This window comes from Neofelis nebulosa, chromosome 13 (genome assembly GCF_028018385.1).
Source record: "Neofelis nebulosa isolate mNeoNeb1 chromosome 13, mNeoNeb1.pri, whole genome shotgun sequence".
In the NCBI taxonomy this organism is placed as follows: Eukaryota; Metazoa; Chordata; class Mammalia; order Carnivora; family Felidae; genus Neofelis; species Neofelis nebulosa.
In genome coordinates this window covers 83,523,333-83,542,518 of record NC_080794.1, presented here as the reverse complement: position 1 = coordinate 83,542,518, position 19,186 = coordinate 83,523,333, and the positions used below count along the sequence as shown (strand labels likewise).

General features: G+C 42.8%; 1 protein-coding gene across 3 annotated transcripts in view; it reads right to left on the bottom strand.

Annotated features, from left to right (window-relative positions):
* Positions 1-19,186, bottom strand: part of ACADSB (acyl-CoA dehydrogenase short/branched chain) — a 38,058-nt gene that overhangs the window by 2,686 nt on the left and 16,186 nt on the right. For all 3 annotated transcript variants that reach the window (XM_058698015.1, XM_058698016.1, XM_058698017.1), the window contains exons 2-9: positions 15,717-15,876; positions 15,403-15,503; positions 12,194-12,400; positions 11,251-11,421; positions 10,122-10,247; positions 8,344-8,436; positions 4,520-4,609; positions 353-490 (exon numbers count right to left, since the gene is read on the bottom strand). In XM_058698015.1, the coding sequence (XP_058553998.1) occupies positions 353-490; positions 4,520-4,609; positions 8,344-8,436; positions 10,122-10,247; positions 11,251-11,421; positions 12,194-12,400; positions 15,403-15,503; positions 15,717-15,876 (1,086 nt within the window). The remainder of the gene's footprint in view (positions 1-352; positions 491-4,519; positions 4,610-8,343; positions 8,437-10,121; positions 10,248-11,250; positions 11,422-12,193; positions 12,401-15,402; positions 15,504-15,716; positions 15,877-19,186) is intronic.

Here is a 19,186-nt window from a genome sequence, read left to right as displayed (position 1 = left end):
CGTCTTGTGTTTTTATTTCACATGAGCTCCCATGGCATTCACCAGGCCCCAACTGGAAGCCACGGGTGTGACGCCATCATTCAGACCGAGGCTCACCCAGGGATTTATGGTGGGTGTTCTACCTGAACTGGGCCACTCGGTTTCCACAGAAGAGCCTGTAAAGACATCAACACCTTGTAGAATTGAGCACTCTCCTACGCAAGGTTTGCAAGTGTGCTTTTCTGTTGCGGGAACTGGAAAGTCTACGTTATTTTACTTGAAAAACAAACCAATTATCAACACTCCTAAGTGGAAAGGTTAATACTTTTAAGTAACGGGGAGGGGAAGGTGAATTACGTTTTGTTTGTCTTACCTCTGATGCATAGTATTTGGCCATGGATGCTTCTTTTATGAATGACTTTCCTCCTTCTAAAAGCCTAGCAGTGTTGTATATTAGCAATCTTGCAGCCTCCAGCTGGGTGGCCACCTGAGCCACTTGGTGTTGGAGCCCCTGTAATATTTAGGCCCAAGTTAGAGAATTAGGACTCACGAAAACACCGCTTATCCTCAAAGTCTTGCCTGGACATGGAGTGCTGACACACTGAAAATATGCACCCCCCGCAAAGGAATTTACATTCATTTTGTAGAAGAAATACTTTAAAATCTCCAATCTAAAAAATAATAATTAAAATATGCAATCTAAAATGAAATACATTATTTCTCAGACAACTTTCAAAATTCATGTAATTATAAATGTCAAGACTTAAGAAATCATCACAAAATGAGGCTTAAAAATTTGACTATTAGGGCGCCTGGGTGGCTCAGTCGGTTGAGCGTCTGACGTCGGCTCAGGTCATGATCTCGCAGTTCGTGGGTTCGAGCCCTGCATCAGGCTCTGTGCTGACAGCTCACAGCCTGGAGCCTGCTCCAGATTCTGTGTCTCCCTCTCTCTCTGCCTCTCCCCCACTCATGCTCTGTCTCGTTCTCTCAAAAATAAATAAATGTTAAAAAAAATTAAAAACAAATTAAAACAAATTAAAAATTAAAATTAAAAACAAATTAAAAACTTTAAAAAAACAAATTAAAAACTTAAAAAAATTAAAAACAAATTAAAAATTAAAAACAAAACAAAATTTGACTGTTACATTTCATAATTTAAGCCCATTGCATGATCAAAATTAAGCTTAAACTAAATCCCAGCAAAGCAAAAGTGTGAACATATTTTTCATCTGCTTGAATTCATAAAATTTTGATTCTGCATATAGCCTCGGTGCATTAAAAAAGATGCTGTTAGGGAGAACCTGGGTGGCTCAGTGGGGTTGAGCATCCTACTTCGGCTCAGGTCATGATCTTGTGGTTTGTGAGTTCGAGCCCCAAGTGGGGCTCGCTGCTGTTAGCCTGTCAGTGCAGAGCCCGCTTCAGATCCTCTGTCACCCTCTCTCTGCCCTCTCCTGCTTGCGCTGTCCCAACAATAAATAAATACTTAAATTTTTTTTTTAATAAATCAGTAAATCAGTAAACAAATACATAAATAAATAGATGCTGTTAGTTGCAAAGCAGTGAAAGAACAGTTGAAGCTCCAATTTTGTCTAAGTATCTTTATTAAAGTACCTCTACGGCAATATTCATGAGCAGGTACCAGTTTCTTTAGGATTATAGACAACAGAAGACTAATTAAAAAAACAAAACAAAATAAAACACCCTGAAGAAATCACTACCACTTCAAATTTTAGAGGATGGAGGGGCATACACTCAATGTTAATCAAGACAAGGAGTGAGTCAGTGAGTGAGAATATGAGTATTAGCAGTTTATAGTTACAAACTATATCCTGGAAATATGGACATGGGTATGTCTATTACGAACAGAAATTTCTCATGCCCAATATCTCTGTCCGCCCAGATATGTACTAAGCACCTACTATATGCCAGGCACTGTGCTGAGCACTAAAGATGTTGCACTGAACATGACAGTCAGAGTTCCTTGTGCTTATGACTTCCAGCAAGGAGAACAGTTAAAAACAGTTCGAAAATACCCGATAGATTCTCCTTCTCTTTCTGTAATATTTGGTATGCACAAAAAAAATCTGTTACATGTGTGTAGCTTATAAAGCATCATAATAAATTGAACACTCACTAACCTATGTGTACAGCAAATATCATCCTCCTTCTAATTTATCTTTTTACTTTATGGCGTCTTTTGAGGAAAAGAAATTTGGTAGCCAAATTCACCATTATTATTATCTTTTACAATTAGTCTTTTGGGGCCTTGTTTACAAAATAATTTCCCTACCATGAGATCATAAAGATATTCTCTATTTTCTCCTAAAACTTAAAAAAAATCTTTTTTTAACGTTTATTTATTTTTAAGAGAGAGACAGTGCAAGCAGGGGAGGAGCAGAGAGAGAGGGAGATACAGATTCCGAAGCAGGCTCCAAGCTCTGAGCTGTCAGCACAGAGCATGACATAGGGCTTGAACCCACGAACTGTGAGATCACAACCTGAGCCAAAGTCAGAAACTTAACCGACTGAGCCACCCAGGCGCCCCTAAAATTTTATTTTTTATGTTACATCTTTAGTATATCAGAAATCTATTTTCCATGTATGGTGTGAGGTAGGGATCCAGTCTCATTTTTTTTCCACAAGGAAAGAATAGCCCCACTCAGTGATCTGCAATACCACTACTATCCTACATCAGGTTTCCATACGTGCCTAAGTCTATTTCTGGCCTTTCTTTTTTGTTCCATCAGTCAATTTGTCTATTTCTATGCCAATATCACTATTCTAGAAATAGTTTATGGCTTGTTATGTGGAATGCAGATTCTAATTATTTTTGAAAAGCACATTTGGTTCAATTAAACCAACAGTTGCCATCTAGGTTGTCCACTCCAATGACCACATCAGGTGCCAGGAGAGGCATAAGGTTGATGCCGGCAATGTCTCTTGCCCTACAAGAACTAACGATTGCTGAATACCGGTTCCCTGACTACACTGTGAACACAGGGCCTGACATGGAGAGCATATTCAATGAATCTATCCTGAACACACAACTGAGAGAAGTGAGGATGAAGAGGCCTCATCTTTACCCAAGGAGCTTGTAGTCTGGACAAGACAAAGATGTGAATGATCACATGCAAAGCAAAACACAAACCATTCTAATGAGATTAAAGCAGTTAGAGAAAACTCTACCTTTAACCAAAGCATCAGATATACGTGGATAGATGTATAAAAATATATTATAAAATAATTATATATAATAAATAATGTTGTTTTTCAAGATCGAATTTCCAAAAGTGTTTTCCAAAAGTGTTTCTAAGTGTTTTCTAATGCCACAAGAGGCATCTCTGGAAGTGCCACGATTATACCAATTAGTACACCTGACCCCGTATCCCTCCCTTACCAACTCCACAGACACAAAAATAGTTTCTGGCGTACCGAGATCTCCCTCAAATTGTCTTCGTATTCTGTCCCTTTCCTTGCCATCTGTGTGGTAGCTGGTCTGAGAGAGTTCGCTAGTATAATAACATGAAAGTCAGACCAGAAGCCAAGACAGAATCTGACACATTACTAGCTGATATGTCCTTGGGACATAATCTGATAATCTGACACATTACTAGCTGTATGTCCTTGGGAACTCAATCTCCAGATGCTTCAGCTTCTCACGTATAAGACGCCACGACAGCACAGGCTGTGGGGGGCCCTGGCCAGGACTGACACGCTCACTTAGACTTTCCAGGCCAGAACTGACTGTGCCTCGTATTTCCATGCACGTGCAATCTGTGTGTGCCTACGTAATGACAAATAATTACTACAGCACCTGAAGACAACACATCACAACAGAACTGGTAACGGAATAAGAAATTGTACTTGGGGCCTGCTTACAAGAAGATTTTGTGAACATGTAAAGCAATTTTTCGGGATTTTTAGGTAAAGTGCTTAAGCGAGCTTGGTAAGCTGTCACTCCAGGCTTTCCCGAACCCAGCAAGGCCTCAACATGGACTGGAAGATGCCACCGTCACCAACGGTCCCCTTATCTGGGGAGTTCCGAGAAGCTACGTCATTAGACCGGGCCCCTATTTCCCAATACGCTTGGCTGAGAACATCTCGTTTGTACCCACTGCAGCACACTGTACCTTCTACAAGAAAGAAGGGTCAAGGTGTCGTCTTTTGAGGATTACCGCATGGCTCTGACCTGCGCAGGGGATTCCTAACAAGTGTTACCGTTTACTGAGCGCTCGTTAGACTCAGGCAATGTGCTGAATACTCTACACATCTAGCGGATGCGAAGTCACCCTGAAGTCACCCTAGTATCATCTTTAGAGAGGAGTCATGCCACAGGCGGGCCTCAAGGACTGTTGTTCTGCCCTTGGAGAAGGTCAAGGCATTCACAGGTATGCTCCCTGAGACCTATTCCTTCCTCCTCTCCACCTCTCCCATTAAAATCCCCCCGAGGGGACGCCCTCCACAGCTTTATGACACAGCTCTTCATTAATAGGAAGCCACGACAGTATAACTGGCTAGAAAGAGACTGAGAATTACGTACCTGAAAATCGAATATCCTTTTGCCAAATTGTATCCTTTCCTTCATATATGGGATAGTGTGGTCAAAGCAGCCTTGAGCCAATCCCAGCATCTGTTTAAAAAAAAAAAAAAGAGCAGAATTTCTTATTTTGTTGTAAGTTTAACGCTTTTAATTATTTAGGGTATAAATCCCTTTTACAGGCAAATTGAATAGCTGGGGTAGGGGAAGGGCTGGCGAGGTGTGTGTTAATACCTTCACCCACTGCATTTGTAGAAGTTAATTTCCAGTAACTGGGAGAAGATTCGAGAGATTTCACATACACATGAGTCTACTGAATTCTTGCAGGGTAAACCCTACGGCTTGGCTGTGCTTGTACAACCAGGTTACTTCTAAGGAAGCTTCTCCTCTAAGCTCTGATTCTCCAGGCATAAAGCAAGCCACAGAAATTTTGCTCGGAACTGGCCTCAAAGACTAGAGCAGCTCCCTCTGGTCCTTCTAGAAGGCAAGCATGGAAGGTCACTTCCTAACCTTCTATCTTCCTGTCCGTTCTGCATACGATCAGGATTAATAAGGGCTTCAGGGGAAAGGGCACTAGAACATAAAAGAGCAGTGTTTTCCAACCCTGGAGGCATATCAAGATCATTTGTGGGGACTTGATTAAAAAAAAATAAAAAGCGACATGAGGGTCTAACAACTGAATCTAAATCTTGAGAATGGAGGGGGTGAGTGGCCTAGGCATCGGCGTTTAAAAAAATTTTTTTTAATGTTTATTTATTTTTGAGAGAGAGAGAGAGACAGAGCACGAGTGGGGGAAGGGCAGAGAGAGAGACACCCACAGAATCCGAAGCAGGCTCCAGGCTGTCAGCACAGAGCCCGATGCGGGGCTTGAACTCACGAACTGTGAGATCATGAACGGAGCCGAAGTCGGCCGTTTAACCGACTGAGCCACGCAGGTGCCCCGGCATCAGTGTTTTAAAACCTTAATGGTTCACTGCAGGGCTAAAGCGAGAGCACCTGGTGAAAACATGGATTTAGGCACTTGAACAAATCAGGACATGGTGACAATCTTAGCTGAACTGTCCCATTGCTAACTAAGCTCTGTATTGAACTATTCAAACTTAGAAATGGTTTCCAAATTTCAACACCAGGTAGCCACTTAAGCCACCATCTACTTATGCCAAACTATGTGGGTTTTAGAAAAAGGAAACAGGGGTGCCTGGGTGGCTCAGTTGGTCTAAGTGTCCGACTTCAGCTTTAGGTCATGATCTCACGGTTCATGGGTTCAAGCCCCATGTCAGGTTCTGTGCTGACAGCTCAGAGCCTGGAGCTTCCTTTGGATTCTGTCTCTCTCTCTCTCTCTGCCCCTCCCTGCTCGCACTCTGTCTCTCTCTCTCTCTCTCTCTCAAAAATAAACATTTAAAAAAAAAATAGATGGGGCGCCTGGGTGGCGCAGTCGGTTAAGCGTCCGACTTCAGCCAGGTCACGATCTCACGGTCTGTGAGTTCGAGCCCCGCGTCAGGCTCTGGGCTGATGGCTCAGAGCCTGGAGCCTGTTTCCGATTCTGTGTCTCCCTCTCTCTCTGTCCCTCCCCCGTTCATGCTCTGTCTCTCTCTGTCCCAAAAAATAAAATAAACGTTGAAAAAAAAAATTAAAAAAAAAAAAATAGAAAAAGGAAACAAATATCAATAGCAAAAGCTTTGTGGGAAATGCCCATAGACTTATGAATATTTCATTAGTGTTCACATTTTCCTTTAGCCTTTTATTTTGAATTTTCTGGAGAACAGAATATTGTGCTAAAAATGAAAGGATCTCCCCCCAACCCTGCCAAAAAAAAAATCCCCAAATTTTAGTGAGGCAGCGACCCAATGCATTTTTGGCTGAGTCAAGATGATGTCATCAAACTTTTTTTTTTTTTTTTTAATTTAAATTTGATTTAGCCAACTGTCACCAAACTCTTAGGACTAAAATTCACAGCATGTGAATAATATCCTACATTGACGTGAAAATTGAAATCACTGGCTGTCAATCACAATAGGCTTCTCATCTCTGTACAATGTTTTCACTATCATTTACTGAAAAACTAAATAGTCCTCGGCTGCAGTTTTGAGGACTGATGCCTTCGGGTCTCTGTCAGATGTGACTCTTGCTCTAAAAGGCATTCACAATGCTAACCAAGAAATAATAACTACCTGACCTTAACTTTTAATTAGGTTATAAGATAACTCAGTGTAATTAGACTAAAGCCCAGGCTGTGTATTTTAATGCCAGAACATCTATATTATTTATATGTCTGAGAACAAGGAGATTCAGACTACGGTTTTTAATACCGTATCTGATGACGCTGAATCACAGAAAAACATTAAGAAAAACAGATATGCCAATTCTCTCATTATCTAGCTTTGTGGGAAACACGGGTTAAGTTTTGATCTAAGAATATTTTGTCAGCAAATTAACAGCAACACAAAAACCCCTAGGGTAAAAGCATGACATTTACTATTCCAATAGCTAATACGTGTAACATCTTCAAAACCTAAAAGCTGTCAGTTTGTAAATTCTGGATATTCACTGACTAAATGAATTCTACAAATTCTGTAAATATATTCTACAAAATGATATATTTTTTAAAAGGTTTTATTTTTAAGTAACCTCTACACCCAGCATGGGGCTCAAAGTCACGACCCCGAGATCAAGAGTCACATGCTCTACCAACTGAGCCAGCCACGTGTCCCCCAAATGACATTTATAATAAAACCCAAGACTTTATTCATGTTGCTAATCAAGAAAATAACTGAGGGGTGCCTGGGTGGCTCAGTCGGTTGAGCGGCCGACTTCAGCTCAGGTCGTGATCTTGCGGTCCGTGAGTTCGGGCCCCGCGTCGGGCTCTGTGCTGACAGCTCAGAGCCTGGAGCCTGCTTCTGATCCTGTGTCTCCCCCTCTCTGACCACCCCCCCCCCCCGTTCATGCTCTGTCTCTCTCTGTCTCAAAAATAAATAAAGGTTAAAAAAAATAATAAAAAGAAAATTAAAAAAAGAAAACTGGTATCACTTCACAGAAAAATGTAATATGCATTACAAAGGGCAAATTTGATCAAAAAAATGGAATAGTTCTCATCTTATATATCCTATTTTATTGTGGTTATTTTATTTCAAGCACTACACACAAAAAATTGCCAGATTTTCACATGCACAACACTAGGCAACAAATTTTTCATCATTTATAGATTAGAGGGGCACCTGGGTGGCTTGGTCGGTTGAACGTCTGACTTTAGCTCAGGTCATGTCTGAGCTTTTGAGGGTTCAAGCCCCACATCAGGCTCTGGGCTGACAGCTCAGAGCCTGGAGCCTGCTTCAGATTCTGTGTGTCCCTCTCTCTCTGCCCCTCCCCCACTCACACTCTACTTCTCTCAAAAATAAACATTAAAAAAAAGATATTATAGATTAGAGATGCTTACTACACAGACTGTTATGTATTCTTAATTTAAAAAATTTCTTCTAGCATGAACCTCAAAAATTGAAACGATTTTTTAAAAAATGCACATTTAATTTATTAACAATATATTTGAAAAGTGATTGATGCAGGTATCAGATAATACTTAACATTCTCAAAGCAGAAAAAGTGTCACCACTAAGCCATTGTTTGGCTCTCAGGGCATTACATAATTGACCAAAAGTGGGATTTTCAAGCTGGTGGTCAGACGCCATTCTCCCACCTCACGGAAGGGAAGGGCGCCATCTTGTGTTCACACGCTTCCAAATATTCATCAGTTTTACTGCATTTTTTTCTTTCTACGTTTAATGGACCCACACTGTGCAAGAGTCAAACGAAATGGCCACAATGTGACTAACCTGTGCAGCAATTCCTATTCTGCCTTCATTAAGACTCCCTATGGCATACTTATAGCCGTGTCCAATTTGTCCCAGGATGTTGGTTTCTGGAACCTGAAGGGAAAAATGTAGTTATTTCTCCATTTAATTTTACAGAGTTCATTTTGATTATATAGTTTTACATGCACAATACTCCCAATTCGCGTCATAGGACTCCAGCCCAGGACTTAGCAAACTCCAAGGAAACTGTCAGCTACACCCGTCTCTCCCTCTGCACCTCTTCCCACACACGGGCTCTGGGAGACACAGGACTCAAGTCTGTGCTGTTTGCTACTGCGTCCTCTAGCGTCTAGCCCAGGCGTGTGTGAAACAAATGAGTGGGTCTAGAGAAAGGGTAATCTCATACAATTCCTGAATCCCAAATGAGATTTGGGATTTTTATCTGTATGCTATAGGATGAGATACAACATTGTAGAGATCACAGAAAATAGGCAAGTGGTTTCCTAAATCAAGGGTGTGAAACCTTTCTTCTGCCAAGACTATTCTTCCCGTAAAAATCAACTGAGGTTGTGTGCACACAGATGCATGTGTATATCAGGGAGGGCAAAAAGGAGAGAAGAAATAAAGTGTTTATTCATCATTAAAAAAAAAAAATCTAGACTAGGAACAATGAAACAAGACACTTAGCTTTATAACCCGGGGGGAGGAAGTGGGCAGAACAGAGGAAGAAAGGGCAAGCGGGAAAGAAGCCAGTCCAGGGAATCAGTGAGGCTGAAACATCTATCTGTACAGTCACCCCGTGGGCACACACAACACATGCTCACTCATGAACAGAAAAATCGAGTGGCGACAGGAGTGGTAAAAAACCCGTCACAACCTGTTCCACCTGAGTCAAGTTCTAACTAAGCATTCTGGCCATCTTCTCTTCCTCGGTTGGAACAGATTCCACTCAACGGTGGGGCGACGCCAGGTCGGTTCCCAGGCTCGCTGAATTAACATCCCCACCATGTGGCCTTTAGTATATCCAACACCACACACCTGTCTCGGAATGCAAGTTTATAAGGTATAAATGGCTCACAAGCATATAAATTAAAAAGTATAAATGAGTGGGTGGGGGGACGCCTGGGTGGCTCAGGCGGTTAAGTATCCGACCTCAGCTCAGGTCATGATCTCACAGTTCGTGAGTATAAGCAGCGAGGAGCCTGCTTTGGATTCTCTCTCCCCCTCCCTCTCTGCCCCTCTTCTGTGTGCACGCGTGCTTTCTCTCTCTCAAAAATAAGTAAACAACAACAACAAAAATTTGTTTAGGCATAAATAGGATTAATCTTCAGCATTGGCTCTGAGGCCAGCTGCTGGGGAGAAGCTTCCATCCTTTGCCTAAACTCTTGTGAAAAGTACATTTAGGGGGCGCCCCAGTGGCTCAGTTGGTTAACCGTCCGACTCCTGTTTCGGCTCAGGTCATTATCTCATGGTTCATGGGTTCCAGCCCCACGTCAGGCTCTGCACTGCCAGTGTGGAGCCTGCTGGGGATTCTCTCTCTCCCTCTCTCTCTGCCCCTCCCCCACTCGCTTGCACGCACACTCTCTCCCTCAAAATAAATAAATAAACTTAAAAAAAATAAAAATACTTATTTAAAAAATAAGTACATTCAGTCACAGTCTCACCTAAGAACATCATCCCAGTTTTACAAAATACTCTCCTATGCACACTCAACATGGTGACACTTTTCTTGCACATCGATAATTCCGTGCAAAGCTTATTTCACACCAGTCTTTCACTGGAAATCCTAAGACACCCACCTTGACGTTTTCAAATGTTAATGGGCAGGTGGAAGAAGCTCTCAACCCCATTTTGTTTTCTGCTTTCCCTATGTGAAGGCCTTCAGTATCGCGATCTACTAAGAAGCAGGTAATTCCTTTATACCCCTAAAAAGAAGATTTAAAATGCAAATAAAAAATGTTATTGCCACACTCGAACTGGGAAGATCCCTTGTTTCCAACAGTTGAAAGTTACCAGAAAATTAAAACTGAACTTCAGCATTAAATAGTAATGGGCTCAGGGGCAGCTGGGTGGCTCAGCTGGTTATGCATCTGATTCTTGGTTTTGGCTCAGGTCATGAGGTCATGGTTCGTGGGATCGAGCCCTGCGTTGGCCTGACTGCACAGAGCCTGCTTGGGATTGTCTCTTTCCCTCTCTCTCTGCCCTTCCTCCACTTGTGTTCTCTCTCTCTCTCTCTCTCTCTCTCTCTCTGGCTCTCTCTCTCTCAAAATAAATTATCATTAAAAATTTTTAAAAAAATATTAATGGACTCAGAATTACAACATGTGCATTAAGACACAAGAAGTTCTGGAAAGCACTAGGTTCAGAGTTAAGAAGGCTACAGGTTCTTTGACTTTTTCAAAAGCCATTATGGCTAGTAAAATTAAGATATGCTAAGGTATTGTGTGATCACGAGAATTTCCATGTTTTAAATTTAATTTTATTAAATACTTTAAAGTTTCAAAACTTAATTCGATTACGTGTTAAGTCAGAGAAAGGACAAAAGATAAAATGTATTGACTTTTTTGGCCTGTATCTATTTTCTAACTACACAAAATCTTCTTAAAAACAAATGTACTAAGTCAGTACTTACATTCATCATTAAATAGAAACTCTGGAATCCTACAGAATGGAAGATTAGCTTCCTATATAACATACTAGGTGGCAATTAATAAATAGTCCTCCATGTAAGTAATAATCACATCAACCATATTTATTCAGGAAGATCAGTAAATAAGAGGATGAAAAGAAATCAATTGCCCTAACATTTTAGTCCTGAGAAGAAGGAAGGATTTCAGACCAAGTTGTAAAAAGGAAATGCACGCAGGCAAGAGATAGAAAGAGAAAACGTGGGGCGGGGGAGGGAAGCAATTTTGCTTCCAAACTTACAAGGTCAGAATTTATGTTTGCCATCACCAGGAAGAGCCCCGCATACTCAGCATTGGTGATCCACATCTTTGACCCATTGATGACATAATAATTTCCCTTTTTATCAGCTCTGGTCTTCAAAGCAAATGCATCGCTACCTGCTCCAGCCTCTGAAAGGCAGAAACTTCCTACCTACATATGCAAGCAAAAAAAATTCCAAGTTAATAACTGTATATGTATTCAGTATAACAAATACTTACGGTAAACATTTGTCAATGAAAGCTTTAGCCACTTTTAAAAGGCTGTACTTATCAAAATAATAATGGTATCTTCACGTTCTTATGTTCTAAAATACACCCTACTGGGGTGCCTAGGTGGTTCAGTCAGTTGAGCATTGGGACTCCAGCTCAGGTCATGATCTCATGGCTCCGGGTTTGAGCCCCGCGTCGGGCTCTGTGCTGACAGCTCAGAGCCTGGAGCCTGCTTCGGATTCTGTGTCTCCCTCACTCTGCCCTTCCCCCACTCACAATCTGTCCCTCTCTCTCTCAGAAGTAAATGAACGCTAAAAAAAAATTTTTTTAAACATAAAATATGCCCTACTATTTTTCGAAGACAGATTTAAAGACTTAAGCACACATATTCAATGTTAAATCGAATGAAATTGGTTCTAATAACTGCAGTTTTCTAGACATCTCACCATAAATGAAACTACCAACAAAGGTATTACGAAAATATAATTGGGCCAAAAAAAAAATTTTTTTTTTTCTGTGATGATTATTCTCTGAATTGCTGAGCAGAAATGAGAGGTAGAATAGATTTTTCTAATAGCACTAATTTATGGAGCACTGCTTGACTGACGAATGGTGCCGTGCCGTGGTCTTGGATAGGAAGGAGTCAACATTGCAGCTGAAGATGTCCTAAGTTTGGGAAGAGATCAGATTCATTTCCACAACTATCAACTCACTTTCTCTGTCGCAAGCTCGGTCAAATAGGTAGCCTTTTGTTCTTCTGTTCCATGTTTTCGAATCAGATTGTTAATGACGGTGTTCTGGATGTCACACAACAAAGCCACGGATGCATCAACTTTGGCTAATTCCTCTATCACTAGGATAGAGGAAAAAAAGGAAGCTCCTGTTCCTCCGTATTTTGTCTCAATTTCAATACCCATCAACTAAAGGAAGAACAAAGAAACAGATTAAGAAAGTTAGTTTCTATATGGGAAAGTTTCTTGCAAGAACAAGTTCAAAACCAAAGTTTAACTATATAAGTTCCTAATTTTAAAATCGCATATTTCATTTTACTTTGGTATGGCTACTTCACTACGTTGTAAGTTACAAAAACTATAAAACTATATGTAACTATATAAATTTGAAAAGGATGTAGTTATACACTAGAACTATCATTTGCTTCCTTATGGAATCTAAAACACAAACATTGGTGAAATGCTCTGAAGGATAATGGAATGGAATAATGACAAAGTCTCGCACACTAAGGAGACGGAGGAAGGCAGTGGGTCACGATCTCTTCTGGTCAGCCGCCTCCACCTTGACTCATTCAGCCAAGATAATGACTGAATGACCATTCCTCCTGGGGGCACTGTGGCAAGTCCGGACGGTTAGTGGACATCTGGTGGTCTCTTCCTGAACCACAGCAGACAAGGCAGAGGAGCCTGGTGAACACGACCAGATTCTGGCCAAGGCTTTCCAGTGCCCGTCTGACTGTTCAGCAGCTACTCCTGAGTCTGGAACATGAAATGTCCCCAGTCCCCTACTTCTAAGTATTCTCTTTCAGAAAGAGAATGTGTGTACGTGTAAATCAAGACCCAGAGCTGTTCACAGGTAAAAGGATAATACTGCTCCTTTCCATTCTGCGCAGACACTTCTGGAATGCTGCAGCACGGTGCAGTCTGGGTTCCGGCTGCTATGTTTAAGCTCATGGGAAGCTTAGCGGATGGGCAGGTAGAAGCACAAAGGCGGGAGACTGAGACGGTGAGAACTATAAATGATGTTCTACCAGGGAAAACTGAAGGATTCGGGCGTGCCTGAAGTCTGAGGAGGGCGTGATAACTCATCTAACTGTAATACCTTAGAGCTGTCAGAGACACTGCTTCTCCAAAAAAGTCACCGATTTTCCCTACTGTAAAGTATTTCCCTACAAGTACTGGAAATACCGTACTTGTCAGCTATTACGGCCGGTGACCACAGCACGGGGACGAGAGGAGGCTGAGAAGAGCCGGTGCAGGATGTGTGCAGCCAAGCAGAGCCTCCAGGTGGCGCTCCACCTAAGGAAGAGCAGGCCGTGGGGCCGCAGCGAACCCAGCCAGCGAGAACTCTCTGGTGGGGAGAGTGGAGTCCAAACTATGGAGCAAACACTAAGACTCCTCAGAGCAGCCTAGAGGTTCTGCAGACAGTGGAGACGAAGCCTGCCCAAAAAACTGGATTCACGGATGCTATCTGACCCACCGGGACTCCACAGAAGATTCCATTTTCCCAGACGTTTCACTGCTTTAAAGAAAGGTGGAAAAATCACTATGTATGGTATTAAAAAGCTGGTCTCTTGGGGCGCCTGGGTGGCTCAGTCGGTTGGGTGGCCGACTTCGGCTCGGGTCATGATCTCGCGGTCCGTGGGTTCGAGCCCCGCGTCGGGCTCTGTGCTGACAGCTCGGAGCCTGGAGCCTGTTTCGGATTCTGTGTCTCCCTCTCTCTGACCCTCCCCCGTTCATGCTCTGTCTCTCTCTGTCTCAAAAATAAATAAACATTAAAAAAAAAATTTAAAATAAATAAATAAGTAAATAAACTTTAAAAACAAAAAACAAAAAACTGGTCTCTTTAAAACCGGGAAGAAGCAAAACGATTTAGGTTTGGCGAGAAAGGCTATTTTTCAAACAGGATTAACAAACCAGATTTTAGCCAAGGGCTCTGAATAGGAGCTACTAGTTCTGGGATATCCCTAGTATTCAAAATGAAAAATGAATGATTGCTTCACGCCTACGGAGAGGGAGAGATGACGAGTGAGTGCAGTGATTCTGAAAATGTTCTCCTTGGAGCCCCCATGCTGATAAACCCACAGCCTAAACAATTCTACCTTTTTTTTTTTTCAAGTTTATTTATTTTTGAGACAGAAAGAGACAGAGCATGAACGGGGGAGGGGCAGAGAGCGAGGGAGAAACCGGAAGCAGGCTCCGGGCTCCGAGCCGTCAGCACAGAGCCCGACGCGGGGCTCGAACTCACGGACCGCGAGATCGTGACCTGAGCTGAAGTCGGACGCTCACTGACTGAGCCACCCAGGCGCCCCAAAACAATTCTACTTTTATCTGCTCTGTATCCTGGGCTTCCATCAAAGGACTACGTGACTTGAAATCTGGAAATCGGTTTCCCTAGTTAATGTGGAATTCAGGTGTCACCTGAACTTCTAAGTTTACCATGTACAGAGAGACTCAGGTAGAATATACACTTGACTATGAAGTTTCACTAACTAAAGTTGGCTTCTTAATCTTGGGCATTACCGAGCTGGATGATTCTTTGTCACGCAGCTGTCCTGTACACAGTACAATGTTTAGCAGCATCCCTGGCCTCTATCCCACCAGTTGTCAGTGGCACCCCTAGCTGTGGCAACCAAAAACGTCTCCAGACACTGCCAAGTATCTCTTGAGGGACAAAACGGCCTCTAGTTGAGTACCACAGGTCCAAAGAAATCACTCTCACTTGCTTCTAAGCCCTTTACTTAAGAAGTACAGGATTTCCAATTTCAAATGTTAAATCAGTTAAAAGAAAATCTTTAACTAGGACCTCAATCTAAAAGAGAACATACAGGGGCGCCTAGATGGCTCAGTCGGTTAAGCATCCGACTCTGGATTTCGGCTCAGGTCATGATCATGTCACGGTCATGAGATCGGGCCCCCGCGTCGGGCTCTCTGTGTGCTGACAGTGTGCAGCCTGGTTGGGATTCTCTCTCTCCCTCTCTTTCCTCTCCTTCTCCAATCATGCTCTCTAATAAAGAAACATTTAAAAATAAATGGATGAATGAATGAGAACACAGATAATTCTGACTAGGAAATGAAGACTTCGTTATGCCATCATTAAAGTCCCTAAATTTAAAAGCATGCCTACATTTGAATGCCGGAAAGTACAGTATTTTTAAAGTTTGAAATGGGAAGAATTACAAAGTATATACCCCTTGCTGAAATAATCCTTGTATTACTGATTCCTCCATTTTTGAATTTTCATCCATCGTTGAAACCAGAGGAGCAATCTGTTCCTGGGCAAATTTTTTAACTGTAGGGGAAAAAAACCAATACTGATAACGTCTTTATTATATTTAATATAGCAGGTTTTACTGTTTTCAAAAAAATGTTTTAAATTCATGGGAAAAAAATTGCATTCACAAACTGAGGTGCACACATCCCCCAGGCACATCACGGAATTTCACACCAGGGACCCAACTGGTGACCAGAGGGGTCTGGAGGTGAAAGTGAGCCGTCTACTCACCTGTGTTCTTAATCATCATCTCCTCCTCTGTAAACATCTGCAGGGCGGCGCAGGATGGCCCATGATCCGTTACACCGAGCAGAGCTGCTGACTGGGAAGATTTCAGGACACGGGGAGGAGTTTTCCAAGAAGACAGGCAAGTTGGGACATGTCTTCTTAGCTGTAGGAACGGTCCCCCCCGTTGAACAGGGAACACACACACACAAGGTAAACAAAAGTATCTGAACATCAGTTTCTTCGGGAATAACTTTATAACCCACTCTCCTCTCTTGCGTCACCAAAGAAGGGGAACGTGAGCTGGCGCATTTTAAAATTCACAGTCTTGGGACCCAAAACCCAAGTTGGTTTAACATGTGTGTCCTTGGGGCGCCGGGGTGGCTCAGTCGGTTAAGCGTCCGACTTCGGCCCAGGTCATGATCTCGCGGTCCGTGAGTTCGAGCCCCGCGTCGGGCTCTGTGCTGACGGCTCAGAGCCTGGAGCCTGTTTCAGATTCTGTGTCTCCCTCTCTCTGACCCTCCCCCATTCATGCTTTGTCTCTCTCTCTCTCAAAAATAAATAAATGTTAAAAAAAATTTTTTTTTTGGGGCGCCTGGGTGGCGCAGTCGGTTAAGCGTCCGACTTCAGCCAGGTCACGATCTCGCGGTCCGTGAGTTCGAGCCCCGCGTCGGGCTCTGGGCCGATGGCTCAGAGCCTGGAGCCTGTTTCCGATTCTGTGTCTCCCTCTCTCTCTGCCCCTCCCCCGTTCATGCTCTGTCTCTCTCTGCCCCTCCCCCTTTCATGCTCTGTCTCTCTCTGTCCCAAAAATAAATAAAAAACGTTGAAAAAAAATTTAAAAAAAAAAAAAATTTTTTTTTTTAACATGTGTGTCCTTTACCAGCGATGAGCTCTTCTAACTAAACCAATTTCCCGGATGATTACCTTTTACCTTCAAGGAAACAGAACTTTCTAGGTGGAACTCATTCTTAAAATGTTGCATTCCATGGGCTTCTTTGAAGGGGAAACCTGAATATAAAAGCACTACTGGGTGACCAGCGCAAAGAGCATTCTCAAGTGGGGTGGGTTGCACAGGGCAACTGAGCAGGGGTGGGGGAAGAGAGTCCCCTGCCCTGCTGGCTGCAGAAGCCAGCCTCTTTTGATTGCTGAGGCTACTTTTGTTTTGTCAGCTTCTCATTAGTAAGAGACAATGTGGCATAAGGGTTAAGAAAATGGGCTCTATAGTCTGCAAGGACTGGACTAGTTTCAAACCTAGCATCTGGTATTTACCAGCTATGTGGTCTTGGGCAAGTGATTTCAGCCTCAGTTAAAACCTCTGAGGCTGTTTCCTTCCCTGCAAAATGTAGATAATAATCCCTTGAGTTTTGTGAGGATTCATGAGACAATCTGCATGAAGGGTTTAGCATAGCACCTGCCATATAGTAAGAGCTCAATAAACAGTGATGACTGTTTCTACTCGGGCCCCTAAGAACACAGCAGTGGGGGTCCTACCAGAGGTAGCTGTGGCAGTAGTAACAGAGTTAACCCGCAAGGCTGGCTTTTCTTGCCATTCGTGTATCTCCCTGCCGCAGTGGCCCAAATCCTTCAAACGTGCCAATTCTGCTTAAACAATGGATTTGCTCCAATTTTGTACAAAAAAGAAGTCATCTAATTTTAATTTTTTTTTTTTTTTAACATTTATTTATTTTTGAGACAGAGAGAGACAGAGCATGAACGGGGGAGGGTCAGAGAGAGGGAGACACAGAATCTGAAACAGGCTCCTGGCTCTGAGCTGTCAGCACAGAGCCTGACGCGGGGCTCGAACCCACAGACCATGAGATCATGACCTGAGCTGAAGCCGGCCGCTTAACCGACTGAGCCACCCAGGCGCCCCATAATTTTAAATACTTGCCGTACCTTCCAATTTTATCTTGTAGAATTCTATTGCAAGGGAAACAGATAAGGTATCAGTCTTTTCCTGAACGTAAAAACATGCTAAGTGAAAGAAGCCAGCCACAAAAGATCACAGATCGTATGATTCTATCTACATGAAATTTCCAGAAAAGGCAAATCCACAGAGACAGAAAGTAGAGCAGTGGCTGCCTAGGGCTGGGGGGTGAGAAGGAGCACTGGTTACAAAGGGCACAATGATGGGCTCCTGGCTGGTTTACCTGGTAGAGCGCGTGACTCTTTATCTCAGGGTCGTGAGTTCAAGCCCCACACTGGGTGTAGAGACTACTTAAAAACCAAAATAAGAAAGGGCACAATGATCTTTTGGGGGGTGATGGAAATGTTCTAAATTGGATTGTGGTGATGATTCTGTAACTGTAAATTTACTGATAATCATTGCGTTGTACACTTTATTTTTCCTATTTTTTTTAAAGTTTATTATTTTTTAGTAATTTCTATACCCAACGTGGGGTTCGAACTCATGACCTCGAGATCCAGCATCAGATGCTCTTCCAACTGCGCCAGCCAGGCACCCCGTTGCTCTACACACTTTAAAGGAGTGAATGTTATGGTATGTAAGTTATACTTCAATTAAGCTGCTTTAAAAAAAGAATTAGTTGGGGCGCCTGGGTGGCTCAGTCGGTTAAGCGTCCAACTTCGGCTCAGGTCATGATCTCACGGTCCATGAGTTCGAGCCCCGCGTCGGGCTCTGGGCTGATGGCTCAGAGCCTGGAGCTTGCTTCCGATTCTGTGTCTCCCTCTCTCTCTGCCCCTCCCCCGTTCGTGCTCTGTCTCTCTCTGTCTCAAAAATAAATAAACTTTAAAAAAAAAAAAAATTTAAAAAAATAAATAAAAAATAAAAAAAGAATTCGTGTGTTCCTTTCACTCAACGAGATTTAAAAATGAACTTTCTGAGCACCTGCCAATTGCCTGAGAGTGTAGGGCATAAGGGAGAACACGATATGGCTCATGGAACAGGCCAAAAAAAAAAAAAAAGAAGTCAAGTTTTGCAGGATTAAAAAGAAGGGTAGTAAAAAACGGGAGTGAGTGAGAGAGAAAAGGAGCAAGTCACTGTGTTTGAAACCACTGTTAATCTTTCCCGCCTACGGGTCAATCTTTGCAATTATGTGCCCAGGTACAGATGTGGTCCGCTCTAGATTCAGGAGGGAAACACACGTTGGCCAGGTGGAAGAAAAATGTGGTTCAGTTTTGTAGTTCATTTGTTTCGTTTTCAGAATCAGGAGGCAGATAGTTTAGGGCAAAGTTGCGCGGAACGTTTTCTTCCTGTTAAAAAGACACAGTTGGGAGAGGAAAACTTTGGACTAGAAAGAAGGAAGGGGGATACATGAGGTGGTGTCTTCTTCCTGATGACACAGATGAAGAATCACGGGTAAGGAGAGGGGGGTTGAGAAAGGGAGGTGCACAGGGGCTTGAGGAGGGCAGCAGAGTGCTAAGTAGGAGCAGGAGAGAGCGTGATCGGTGACAGCAGGCACCAGGGACGGGCTGGGAGAAGGAATGGAATTATGGAGGTGGAAGGGTATGTTTTG